Source organism: Talaromyces atroroseus (assembly GCF_001907595.1).
Source record: "Talaromyces atroroseus strain IBT 11181 chromosome Unknown scaffold_10, whole genome shotgun sequence".
Classification (NCBI taxonomy): Eukaryota; Fungi; Ascomycota; class Eurotiomycetes; order Eurotiales; family Trichocomaceae; genus Talaromyces; species Talaromyces atroroseus.
This window is the reverse complement of record NW_017971442.1, coordinates 908,924-922,308: the sequence shown is the minus strand read 5'-3', so window position 1 is coordinate 922,308 and position 13,385 is coordinate 908,924. Positions and strand designations below refer to the sequence as shown.

The 13,385-nt window shown below is 46.4% G+C and overlaps 4 protein-coding genes across 4 annotated transcripts; all 4 read right to left on the bottom strand.

Moving 5' to 3' along the window:
* Positions 1-190: 190 nt before the first annotated feature.
* On the bottom strand, positions 191-3,149 carry UA08_07116 (hypothetical protein; the record flags this gene model as incomplete). Its single annotated transcript, XM_020262022.1, has 8 exons — positions 191-562; positions 635-682; positions 736-1,180; positions 1,239-1,683; positions 1,823-2,115; positions 2,172-2,641; positions 2,702-2,930; positions 2,992-3,149. The coding sequence occupies 8 exons, from the start codon at positions 3,147-3,149 to the stop codon at positions 191-193; spliced, it is 2,460 nt and encodes an 819-aa protein (XP_020117681.1).
* A 2,624-nt stretch (positions 3,150-5,773) lies between these two features.
* UA08_07115 (NADPH-dependent diflavin oxidoreductase 1) lies at positions 5,774-7,920 on the bottom strand (the record flags this gene model as incomplete). Its single annotated transcript, XM_020262021.1, has 4 exons — positions 5,774-7,313; positions 7,380-7,478; positions 7,535-7,710; positions 7,771-7,920. 4 exons carry the CDS (start codon positions 7,918-7,920, stop codon positions 5,774-5,776), a joined length of 1,965 nt encoding a protein of 654 aa, XP_020117917.1.
* A 370-nt stretch (positions 7,921-8,290) lies between these two features.
* UA08_07114 (hypothetical protein) lies at positions 8,291-9,248 on the bottom strand (the record flags this gene model as incomplete). The annotated part of the gene is made up of 3 exons (XM_020262020.1): positions 8,291-8,706; positions 8,808-9,054; positions 9,132-9,248. 3 exons carry the CDS (start codon positions 9,246-9,248, stop codon positions 8,291-8,293), a joined length of 780 nt encoding a protein of 259 aa, XP_020117656.1.
* Positions 9,249-10,545: 1,297 nt separating this feature from the next.
* Positions 10,546-12,468, bottom strand: UA08_07113 (hypothetical protein; the record flags this gene model as incomplete). Its single annotated transcript, XM_020262019.1, has 2 exons — positions 10,546-11,484; positions 11,692-12,468. The coding sequence occupies 2 exons, from the start codon at positions 12,466-12,468 to the stop codon at positions 10,546-10,548; spliced, it is 1,716 nt and encodes a 571-aa protein (XP_020117682.1).
* Between the last annotated feature and the right edge of the window lie 917 nt (positions 12,469-13,385).

The window sequence follows — 13,385 nt, the reverse complement described above, 5'->3', positions numbered from 1 at the left end:
AACGATGCATTTCACTCGATAGTCTCCACGATAGGAACGGCCATGGGGGAGGTTCAGTCACGTTAATGACGTTTTTGATAAGCGAGATAGGGGGGATGCGATCTAAGATCATATCGCCATCAATGTCCCCAAAGACTTGTGTTATGTCGGGCCGGCCATCTTCATCTATGCCCCAGGCATTCAGAGACATTTAAGTAGGCCATTCGGTCATGAGATTGTACTCCCAGTAACCAGTGATGTTGCTGAGATGCATCTCGCTTCGGTATCCGGAATCGTACCCATACTGGTTAAAGTCTCCCTGAACCCAAAAGTGAGGAAAGCGTCGCGGCGGTGTATATTTCCAATCTAGCTCCCCTTGTTGGTAATGGTTGCTGCTGCCAGTTACTTTGTTCCAGTACTGCACAGTTATATGTTCACCATCCCAGGCCTGCAACTTGGTTCCTACCCATACTTTTGGAGGAATAGAGATATTCGCGCTTGTATAAGGCATCCAGGGGCTATATGTCATTCCGAAGTCCAATGAGTAGCGCCATTTATCGGCCCCTGGCGCCTTGTGAGACACCTAGAGTGTTCCGTTATTTAAGGCGTTAGCATGTAAGAGACTTCGGCTGTAGTTTGCTTGATTCGGCCATACCATAGGGTTTTCCATTGATCCTATGCGTATGATGAAGTGATCAACAGACTACTCACTGGTTAGCAGTTATTCTGGAACAGAGTAGGCTACATAATTTTTACATTGGTACTACCATTCCGGGCACTGTTGCTGACGTTGTTCAAGATTATCTCATGAACACCATGGAACACATTTTCCAGCTCAATGGAGTAGTTGAAGGCACCCACGGGAGTACCCGTATAAGCAGCGCGTTGGCTCGTCGAAACTGGCTGACAGGAAATGGAATCCTTGTCAAACTGGGCGATTTTCCCATTCATCGCAGTTGAATTTACCGAAATTCCGTTGGTAATACTATTGCAATCCATTTCCTCCGAGAACTGAAAACGGATTGGGAGTCGTTCGCCTATTGTCGTCGTAGATGGTATCCGCGCGTCATGCCCCGGTTCAAACTTGGTAATGAAGGGCGAGGGAGCCATAAACGCCGCTTTGGGAACGAATACCTTGAAACCGTAGGCAGGAAGCGTCATGTTTGTTAAACAGCCATTAAACCTCGTCGAATCTTCTAGTCTAAGAAACTTTTAGTGGGACTTTGGCTCGTCCGTCGATGTTGACGGTATAATCTTACCCTAATTTGTGGATACTCGAATGGAGAGTGTGTTCTTCAAAAGGATGAAAGAGATTCTTCACTGTTGTACCCTCGTCGAACGGAGAGACCAATGCTTCATTCTCATCAGAGCAATCGAATTGGTAGTCTACCGTTTTATTGTCGTTGTGATAAACCAGCCATATACTCTGATTGTCCTGTACCGCTCCTGTGAAGTCCTGAGTAGCTACATAACGCGAGCGTAGTATGCTCCACAGGCCAGTCTCAGTGCGTGTGCCATTACTGCCAGGCAGGTATATGTTGTGCGTCATGTTTGAGAGTTGCTCCAAATAGTACCCGTCATTAAGAACAGGGTAGTTCTGACGCATCTCAAACATCGTTTTCACAAGCCCACGAATTGGGTGCGTGGGATCACGGTGGTCAAGGCTGACACTGTCATCCATACAACCACGTAGAGTGCTGTCAGCTGGGAAATCATGATATATGCTTGAACCAATTTTATAACAACCATGTAGTTGCCATGCCAATGAAGAGGTCATAGGAGAACGACTAAATACTATAAATTCATCAATAACCTATGTATATTTAGGACTGTCACATCTTACCGTAATTCGCATTCATGTTATCAAGGATATAAAAGGCCTGTTCCTCGCCCCATACAAGCGCCGGCATCCCCGGGAATAAAAGGGATACAATATATAACGCGAGGGCTTGTCTTTCTATTCCATGTGTGATTGAAGGCCAGCGGAAAACGTCTTGATTAGAGGATCCATAGAGATGACGGGGGTCAAAATGGCCAGTATTTGTGTTGACCATATCATTTGTTTGGACTAAAGCATTCCACAAATCCACAAAATTGACTGGCGGATCACCTTCGGCTTCGAAATTGCCATCCATTCTGTACAAAAAGGGGTCAGTCAGAAATATCTTCAAACTGTGATAAGAAATAATTACCCTAAGAATCTGGCGAGCGCTCTGTACACTGTATATTGAAAGACAGCGGCATCCAACGCTACTTTATTTGCCGGACGTAGGTAAAGACCAGGACTGGAGACATTTGTCAGCATAACTACCTCCGTCATTTTATTGATGGTCTGGTTGGTCTGTTGACCCCGGCCAATGTAGAGAGCACCGAATGCGTTTCCGGACACTATCTCCCCCGGTATGAAGAAGTTTTCCTTGTTGAACCGACGGGCACATTGGCGTACGGAGTCCGACCAGTCTCCTTGCGCGTCAAGAGTGACTTGCAGGGCCTTGTCGATACGAAAACCATCAATATCTAGCATCGCTATGGTGATGCAGGAGAAGTGCCCCAGTTTTTGTCTCACATCCGGTCGCCATTCACGAAGGCGATCCTGAACGGCGAACTTTGTGATTTGACGCTCCCACTCGGGATAGTTACCAAAGGAAGAAACCTCGCCATACTATTGCGGTCAGTTGCCATCATCTGTCAGTGAAGTTACGAATATGGAGATCAGCAGTACCTGGTCGAATTCACTATCCCGACAACCACGAACTAGGGTGGGTTCTGTTAGACCTTGACCGAAGTCGTCCCAGAATCTGGGGTATTCCCATTTGCACTCATCTAGCCACTCATCCCCAGGTTGGAAGTCATGATAACGACGTGACGTTTTCCAAACATGATCATATTCGTACGGATTGAAGGGCGCAGAGGTATTCAAGTAGCCTTCAAAGCCTATCAGATCGCCCATCCTGTTGACAGTGAGTGTTCTTTGCATCAAGAATGCGACACTTTGCGAAAATTTAGACTTACGTCGCCATAGTATTTTCTAGAACGACATACATTCCTCGTCTATGTGCCTCCGAAATCATAGAGCGCCAATCGTCGATAGAACCGAGATGATGGTCCAGCAGTGTCAGATCCAACGGCGAGTAGCCATCAGCAGCCCAAGGCTGATTGATATGCGGCATACCGGCCAAGTACAGCCCTTGCAGCGCAGGTCAATACCCGCAAACAATATCAATACGAGATCTGCAGAGTACCTTTATTCACATGCCTTGCAAATAGTCAAAACTATCCATTAAACCAAGAACATCGTCTCCATTCCATAGTTGATTGAACAGTATGTCATGCTCCCATTGAGTTCCATTGGCATCATCATTCGCTGGGTCGCCATTTGCAAACCTGTCGAGGAACACTGTATAGAAAGGCATCCGTCAATTAATTGGAGATGGGTAATACTCGTGAGCTTTCCATTGTCCCCAGTATTCAAGGGGGTCGGCGGTAGTGTCGTTTTCGTTAAGGTTGAAGCCTACTTGATCTGGCGTGTAGGGCAGAGCTGTAGCGAGTGGTGCAGTCAACAAAAGAAGTGGAAGCCATCTGCACAATGAGAAGGACCGACTCATATCGCAAAACTCTTTTAGGTAGCTCCTTCTTCTGATCCGGGAAAATATCTATTAGACGAATGCGTTCAACGACAGTAGTTATATCCAAAGGGGACAGACAGTTGAATGGCTCTCATGATATACAAAAAGAACCACTACAACCAAGTCATAACAAGGGGCTTCCTCACGACATCAAAAGCTTCGAGTCTCATGAAACCAATAGATCTGGCTAGACCACAGTGCTATCAGAGAGACATTGATTGATATGTCCCTATGTCTTGTAATTTAGTTGTTTGACCTGGGTATCTGAGTTGACTCAAGTATAGAGAAACCCCTGCTCAATAGAAAATATGCGGCAAAAGTTTTATACAATTTAGCCAGTGAGCAAAGGGGTTCACCCAGGTCTATGCGCGAGTTTGAAGAAAACTTGTAATATTCCGAAGGCGATCATCTATAGATCCATCTGGAAATAACGAAACACAATGTGCCCTCATTTCGAGAAGAGGGGACTTTAATCTGAATAATGACCGAATTGTAATGAGAATTGTTTGGTGTGTTTACATGTAGGCCATAATGGTTCGGAGAGCATTGCGTCAGAACAGAATTATGTGAGAATGCTTGCACCAGTAAAAATGCTGGTACACAATCTTGAAATCTTGACTGCCAAGTGTGCGATGGCATTAATTTGTAATCGCAAGCTCATTCGGGGTATTCGTTCAGTTCCTGCGCATGCAGGGTAACTACATGCTGGATGGTGTCGTGTCGCTAGCTATCCATGCCAGATCCCAAGAAGCGGTAAATGGCGTCATACAATGTGTTTACAATTATCTATTACAGGTTAGTTATAGATTCAAGGGGTAAAGAGAGCAGGAAAGCTGGAGAAAAAATAAAAGTAAAAAATAATGCAGCTCGAGAATAAGAAACGTGAACATTTTGAGGCACGTCCAAGCGCTGCCACCGCTCTAATTTGTATAGACCAGAGTAGGAGACTTATAAATTCCTGCGGTGGTTTATAGGCAACCGGGGACCTTCAGAAAATCCGTACTCTTTCAGATATCCAGTCATATTTCTATTGGCCCCCGATGTATGCCTAGAGGCATAGGTGCCACGGGGATTCAATAGACTTTGTAATGGAAAGTACCAACATGATGTTGTACGACCAAACATTGAGCTTCGTCTCATCTAATTTTTGTGTCTCGAGTATTCATGCCCCTGTTACTTAAAGCCCCATAGTCAATATTGGAATCACAAACGGATAGGACGATTTGAAGAAGCGATAATGGCTGGGTCTGCATATTTTGATAGAACAGCCAATGTAGAGAGTTGATAATGGAAGCCAACTTGGGGATTTAGAAGCACATACTTATGAGGTATGAAGGGAAAAAAAACGTTTTTGCAAGTAATAGTATAAGCCTTATTTCGTATCCGGATAGAGAAAAAGAAAAGGGGCGAGGCATATTGTCCGGTCAGTCTTCGATTCGGCCGAAGATGCATCATGGATTTAAATTTGGACTATATACAAGCTGTATTCCCAATTATCCGATTTAAATGCCTGCTATTGGTTGGTAACATTGTCTTTGCATATGCTGTTGAATAACCCATGGTAATATGGTAGAGGTATTCAGAAGTCGGAATACTCTGCAGGGAAGCAAGCACATGTAGAACAGTTGCCCGAGAAAGTAACCGGAATGACAGATTGCCGCTCGAATAAGATTGCAGCTGAACGACAGTCTCAGTTAGCCAACCGAAATGAGTTTACCCTTGTTGATGCCCCAAGAATTTCTCATGGAACTTGCTTGACACGAGTGGTTATAGCATGTACAGGCTAAAGTGTGTGGGGGTTTCACTTGAATTCTGTTGGGTAGGCTTTTCTTTTTCTCGTCAGGTCATTTCACGACCTTAGGCTAAGGGTGTCACACTTTGATGCATGACAAATTTGTCATGCAAATGAGAAAGTATAGTTTCTTCTCGTGGTGTTGTCTTTGTCAAGCTGTTCTTGAAGTTAATGCACCTCGGGAAGTCGCATTTGTATGTTAATGGCGTTGCTGGGCGGATACCAAACAGCTCTAGCAGTTTGAATGTTATAAACATGCAAGTGCCGAATGAGATGTCTTCTTTTCAGAGAACGAAGACTCTTGACGCAACGGCGACGTCTAGGGTGCTTATCTCTACCAACAGCACTAGATATCCATGAGCTAGATCTCCTTTTCTCACCAGGTCTCCTGTTTATAGCTCCCGGTTTTTTCCATTTCCAAAAGAAAGTGCTCGGCTTGTTCACGAGTGTAAGCATCTGTGGCAGTCGCAGATGCGTTTGGATTTTGAAAGCATTCAATTAGTGCCTCACGGACTGCCTGCGGCATTCGCCCGGATGATCCACAAATGAAAACGGACCCGGCCTCTTCATGTAACGATTTAAAAATCACGTCGGCATGTTCTCGTATCCGGTCCTGTACATATACTTTCTGTTGCTGGTCGCGTGAGAAGGCCGTCAACACTCGGAGATCTAACAGTCCTTCTTTCTCAAAGTGTTCCCATTCGCTCTCAAAGAAGTAATCAGCGGCACGATTTCGGCCACCGAAGAGTAACAGAGTCTGGCCAATGACGGGCAAGGGATTCTCTACTTGGGCCTCGCGAGAAGCTTTTATTAGTGCTGCCTTTTCCCAAACCATCGCTCGTAGGGGTGCTAGGCCGGTACCCGGTCCAACCATAACCGAAGGGCCCACGAGTTGCTTTAATGTCGGATTGAGCCCTCCACGCTGCAGCTGCACTTTCAAAGTGCTCCCCGGTCTTAAGACTGAGAGATAGCGAGTGCAGACGCCTTCTCGGATTTTCTTGAGAATAGTTTTATACTTGACAATTGCAATGAGAAGTTCAAACTTCGTTCCATTGGTCTGGTTTGGGATGCGTTTGAGTTCGCCACCACTAGCGATGCTGAACTGTCGGCCGCGAATTACCGGAAGAACAGACGCGGCATGTTGCCAGGGAATCTTCACAGTATCAAAGTCATGTAGCACCTCCAGAATGCTTCGACGTGGACGCGTGGTGTAATCCCAAAGTTCGTCGATAAATTCCGGATTAGTAAATTCGAGCAGTCGTTCTTTGTGCTGCTCATCGGACGTATAGTGGGCAATATTGGCAAAGAACGAGCGCCGTGGAATAGCACGGATGTCGAGGTATTCAGTGAGAAGGGTGCGAAGAGTTGTGGGTGAAGACTCGGATGTGACAAGATATGGAATAGGAGGTGAAGGAAGTTCGTCTCCGGCCTTATCTCGTAGTAAGACACCGGGGACAAACAAGACTGGCTTGTCAGCAACGTCGGTCCAGTTCATTAATGTCAATATTTCATCGACATCCACAGAGAAATTCTTCGGTGTAATCGATATCATATCACCGGGTGAATATGGTACGGTCTCAGAGGTGGTCAAACAGATATGCCGGACATCCTGCCAGTGCCCTTTAGGGGTTACTCGTTTATTCTGTGTCAGAGTCGATATTATTGCATCCGGGATAGGCCTTTCATCAGAATCAAGGCGATATAAATGCGGCTCGCTATCTTCTGCCACTAACAAATCCCGCTCTTGTTTATTTTGTTGTGTGAAAGACGCGGGGATCGCTGCCGTCTCTTCCAGAATCCATTTTGGTGGAAGCTGGACGTCGTCTGGTATAGGTTGCAAGCCTGCTGGAAGGGGGTATTGCTCCAACAGATGCCTACGCAGATTGGTAGCCCAAGGCAAAAAGGTTCCCTCAAGCCTGTTCAATTTGTTTAGAATCTTTTTTATGTCAACTAAACGCATTTCAGGGCCATAGCAAACTCACCCTTCGGGATGTTGTTCGTCGGCTTCTCCGCATGGATAAATCTCAGCGGCACCGAGCTGAGCAAGGCGCCTACGAAGTTTACGCGAAGCCCAATTGAACCTGTCATTATTCTTAATATGATTCATAAACGTAGTGAATCGACCACAGGAACATACTTTGGATAAGAGCTATCGCCCAGTCCGAATTGCGTATATTGAACGCCGTTGAGAAAAGTTGCTGGGAGTCTTTTCAGCAGGAGGGTTCTCCAAAACGCACGTCCATTGAGCGGGAAATCGCCTTGACCAGTAGTTGATACTACGAAAATCACAAGCGAATACGAGGTCAATGAGTCCTTATGGATTGTCAATACATTGTTGAGTCCATAATGGAATACCAAGGGTGCAGCACTTACTGCCTTGACGCTGTTGCATTCTCCGACATGCGTCACGAATCGCAGCCGTTCTGCGGTGCGACCCAATTCCTCGGCCACCTCCTGTGCGTTTCCCGTCTCAGAGCCGTACAAGACGAGGGCTGTTCTGGCTCTCTCAAATTCGGCACTCATTCTTCCAGCATCGCAGGTTTACTTGTGTACCACGCAGGTCTGTGTAGTTGTAGTACCTATATGGGCGGGGTGAAAAAGTAGCTGGAGGAAGGAATGGAATGTTGCTCGGGCCGGTGTCGGAGAACGGACAACCCATCAGGAAGCAGCTCCACGCGTATTGTTCTACTTGGGATAGTACAGTGTTGAACGATCAGCTCGATAACAGACTTGAATTAACTAGGTGGCGAATTATTTGCCTTGTTAATATTGACCATCCCATCATGCACTAGGTCAACCGAACCCCAGGTTCACAACAACGCCGATATTTATATAGGATTGCTTGGGTATCTTTTCTATAGAAGTCGAATAGAACACAGAGCGCGAGTCAGTTTTAATAGAAATCGTCGTCTCCTCCACCACCGCCGCCGCCGCCGCCATCGCCAAATCCGTCTCCATCGCCTTCATCGTCACCGGCATCAAAGTATTGCTCTGCGTTATAGTCGCCACCCATCTCATCATCATCCTCTGAGAAGTCATCGTCTTGCAATTCGTCGTCTTCCTCACTTCCTTCTTTATCGCCCTCATCGTCAAGATCTCTCTCGTCCTCTTGCTGATCATCTTCCTCGCCGCCGCCAGCCTTCCGCCGCTTGACAGCCTTGTCCTCCTCGTCAATGTCGTCTTCGTCGTCGTCTTCAAACTGTGCCCTCATTCCGGCCCAGCGGATTCCGCTGGCTTGCCCGTCTGGCCTATCTGGTTTGTAGTCGGGTTTTACAACGCGCCACAGTTCACGGGAGAAAAATTGCACGACTGTTATAGAGACATCAGAAATTTGTTAGAAAGAAGTTGTTGCCAGTTCTTCCTTCTCCCGGAGCTCAACAAACGTGGTTGAAGAAAGTTTGACGACTTACGATAGTTTCTACCGCTCATCTTGGGCACCGTCCTCTTTCTCTTCTGATATCGTGCGCTGTATGAGGGCATGCCGTGGAATGGGTCAAACTGGGCCCTCTCTTTGGTACCTCGTTTTGCAGACGTGCTGGCGGCATTGATAACGGCGTAATAGGGCCCGTTTTTGAATTGGTCACAATGCGCAAGATATCGGTCAACTCCGGCTCGTTCGCGTCTGTCTAACTTCTCGGCTTGGGGAATATCATAAGACTAAGTAGAAAAGTAGTGTGAGATTGCGCCGATGCTTGCTTGGAGATGTCATTGATGATGGGTTGGAAATTACATACTGGGAAAAGAGGAGTAGGGGCATTATCAGGTAGCTCTCCTGGCAGTTTTTGCCAGTTGAATTCAGAGCCTGGAGGCAACGGCTTTCTAGCACCACCTCTTGCACCGGCACGAGACATCGTTGGCTGGCCTTTTTTTTTTACTCCAAAGCCTTGGTTGGTTTTTATTTATCCATATTTTTCAAAAGCTATCCACGATGCGCGGGAACTAAGAGGAATGATCCACGTGATCGCCCATGCACGTGCAATTTAGGGTTAAAATGTTCTCCACATTGAGTAACCCTTACCCTATAGTTTCTCCGGACAAAGTTTCGAACAACAGGTTGGACAACATTTTAAATTCATAATGGAGGATGTAATGCGGTATGGTGCTAAATACAAAGCCCCCAAAGTGGTAAATGACTCCTTTTATTGGATATTCAGTACATATCCTATGACCACGAGATCTGTGACTGGCAGGATCTCGCCTGAGTCAAGAGCCTCGTCCTTTGTTACACGTGCAGTCATATTGCATAGGGTGAGATGCTCTCAAAAGGGCTGCTACGTCCAATTGATATCAGAAAACATGCGGCTCTCTGAGATTTTTTATTTACTCCAGCTCTGGTTTAGCAGCTTTTTTGAATTGCCAAATAATTTTTAAATGTGAGAGGGTGTCATTAGCTTTGAAAATAAGGAAGCCGCCATGTCGCCCTTACTCAAACCAGAGAATTTAGACAGTGCCTTTAGAAACTCTTGCTCGGTCATCCCTGCCTCTAGGGCTTCCCATGCGAAATAGAAAAATGATTTTGAGATACCAAGGACACAAGGTGGTCTCTCAAGTAAACCAGAGTGAAGCACATTGGGTCCCAAATTCCTCATGGCCCTTCCACGAGAGTGATTGATAAACGGAGAAATACTCCTGGATTGAGAGAAGTCTGTAGAGATATATCCCTGGAAACTCGGAATGGAGTACATCAGGATGCCTGCCGTTCCATGCATAGCCTCTGAACGATCATGTTGATGAACATTTCATCGAACTCCATTCTGTCAATCTTCGGGCGGATCTGAAGACGGAGCTTCCGTGATTGGCAAGTAACTATGCCCTGTATTTGTGTAAAGTGTAACCGGGTCTGCGCCAGAAGTTGATGAAATATCAACAACGAAGAAAAGTAGGTGATGAATATGCGTCATTCATTCTAAGTGAGAAAGAGGTGCCCGGTGGCGTGACCCAGGAGGGAACCGACGCAGGTGTGCATCTCAGGCGGGCGGTGATGAAAGATTTACAGCCTTAGGCTACGCTCAAATCAGAACCCATAGATGATGGCCTTGCAATCTTTTCAATGAAAATAATCTTTTACGGCATGACTGTAAATGCGAATGCAAAATCTATCTCCGTCCCATGCATGTAATTCATCTGAAGCGATTTAACCTGTAAAAACTACAGCTCAAGCGCCTCAACACGGCTGCCAACTTGCGTTGCAGGTCCCTGAGGGCCATCACGTATGCGTTGCTCCAGGGTTTTCACAATGTCTTCAAAGCCCTCAACTTGAGCCGAGGAAAGCTTTAGTATTCTATGGAGATCCACAAGCACATCGTATTTAGCGGTGGCCAATTTCCATACCGCACTTTCGGGATCTCCTGCACCACCAGCCACAAAATTGCTATACGACAAAGGAGGTTTGAAAAGGTAAGGGAGCACAGTGGTCAGTGCTGGGGGTGTTAACACAGCCCATGACCCAGATGTTGGCAGCATTCCAGGCCCCGCAGCAGCTTGTCGATTTAACTCATCCTCAGATGGTAGCGCGGATACCTTCTGGGCGTCCTCAGTTGACAGGGTCTTCCAATTTGCAGTAACAACCGCCCTGATTAATGCAATGGCAGCAAGAGCCACGTCCGGCATAGCGACAATATCCGCAGCAGTGACCACATTTTGCCATAGGCTAGCGTGCGTGTTCAAATATGTTAAGTAAAGTATGCGTGCTGCAACCGATTCCTTGTATGCATCTGTTGGTGCATCACTGACAGTGATTGGAGTATCTGATGGTGATGGTGAACCGTGGAAAATCCTTGCCAAAGTGTTGTAACAGTCTCTATTTGGTGGATTCGAAGGAACAGCTTGCAACGGGTTGAGAGACTTCCTACTAGCTTCGACGAGCAAGACCCGTGGGAGAGAGCCTAGAACTGTGAGATCACCTAGTGGTATCTGCCCATGCGCCCACTGAGCAGACGGAATTTCAAGAGACTTATGTATTCGAGACAGTATTTTGTCAAGCAAATCACGTGGGTTTTTCAGAAGATGGTTTGGGTAGAGCCGTGCATATTGTGCCACATAAGCCATTATGGGAGTGGCAAGAAATGCCACATCAACAGCATCTAGCTGAGAGAAGTCAAGGTAAAAACTCAGGACTCTTTGATGTAGACTTTTGTCTATCAAAAAATCAAGAGGCCGAGAAGAAAAAGCCGATACTTGATGCTTAGGAAAAGCAGTATTGAGCCCAGGAGCATCGACTTGAATCAGTTCCCGAAAGAAATTCAACAGTGTCATATGCATCAACACATCGCTAGTGTCAATCATTTGACTTACTGCAAAATCAAGCAGGCCCCTACTCCGGTACTTAGACTCGACATCGGGGATTTGAGAGGCTGAGATGTAATCCCAGCGAAGTGTTCCGGCTTTCACAACAAAGTCTAATAGTCGCCCTTGCGCGACTGTCTTCTCGCGTTTCGAGAGTTGCGGCGTTGTTTCGGTATCGGTGAGACTACAGATCGAGAACAGGAGACCATAGACACTTTTGTCCGTAAATATCCTTCTCCACAGTAAACCTTGACCGACAGCAACACTTTGAGGGGACCCAACGACAGTTTCATTGTCAACATGGTCGACCTCCAATAATGACCATAGCACATCCAAGGCAGCCTGGGAGACCTCGGTAGTGGGTGTCGAGAGCCACAGCTCTAAAAGTGTTGCCACCAAGTCTGGGTCTCCAGCAATGATAGCTGCATCGCTTGGGGCCCGATTAGCCTTGGAAAGCAGGGACAACGCTAACAAGTTGATTGGTGGCGATGGAGTTCGGATTCCCGCAATTATATTGACTGGAGGATCCACGACTTGGAGGTCTGAGAATTTGAGGAACGCTGTAGCTCGGATTCCGAGGGTCGTTAGGGGAGTGGGATCGTATTGCAGAACCGGCAGCAGTTGAGATATTTGGGTGAGGATGGCTCCAGCCACACTTGGGCTCGTATTCTCGGTGAATTCAAGCTTAAGCTTCTCTATGGCGGGGATATCGAGAGCTGTTGAAGGATCGGAGAAGATCGCATCGAGGTTGCTTTTCACTGCCACATACGATGAGGGAGTAGCCATCGTATCTGTGTTGTACGACCAGGCAAGATGAAACGATGCAAGTGCACAATAGTTATGTAAGAGGGAAAGATGTTTTGGAGAAATAGTTGACTGTTGGATTAAGCTTGCTGCTTACATGATACAGGACAGATGCGGGGCTATTATTTTAGGATTAGCGTACTCTAATATTCCGTATTAGGATTGGCGTCTCCATGCTAGCATTTAACTCTCTCGTAGGAGATCTAAGCCAGCAGCTTCGGCATCAAATCATAGCATTACCGCCGCCAATAAGATATCCTAACCCCAGAGGATTCGTTGGGCCATACAATAGACGGCTTGCAGCAGTAATCCACGCGCTACCCTTCACCTGCGACACGGTGCTATGGAAGCCACTTTCTTCAGATGTCGAAACGACACGACCATAATAAAGCGTTTGCAAGATACTCGGCAATTACACACACGTTTATATCGGTCGGCGTTAAATTGCCGAAGAAAACATTTACCTGGGCGCCTATACGTAAATGGTATGTGCGGCGACCTTCAATCCCTCCTCATGCCATTTATCCTCATCTTCAAGGATCCACTGACTATAACTATAATGCATACTACCTTAAGTGACTTTGACACTCAGTCGATGAATATATCCACAATATCAACTAAAATTGATGTCAGACCAATTCTAGACCAGTGTTCAGCTAACACGCTCATGGCGTCTGATGGCAAACCTAAGTATAAAAGGCTTATATGGGCCTTGACTGTAGTATAATATCCCCATTCAGCTGTGCTCTTTGTTTTGCACCTTCCATTTCTCTTCAAACTCGAATATTGTTCCTTCTCGTCTTAAAACCCCCCAACAAAGCCGGGTTGTTTGTGCCAGCAAAATCCAAAACAACTCCATGTTTTGAGGCAGAGAATGATGGTGTCTGCAGTATACTTAC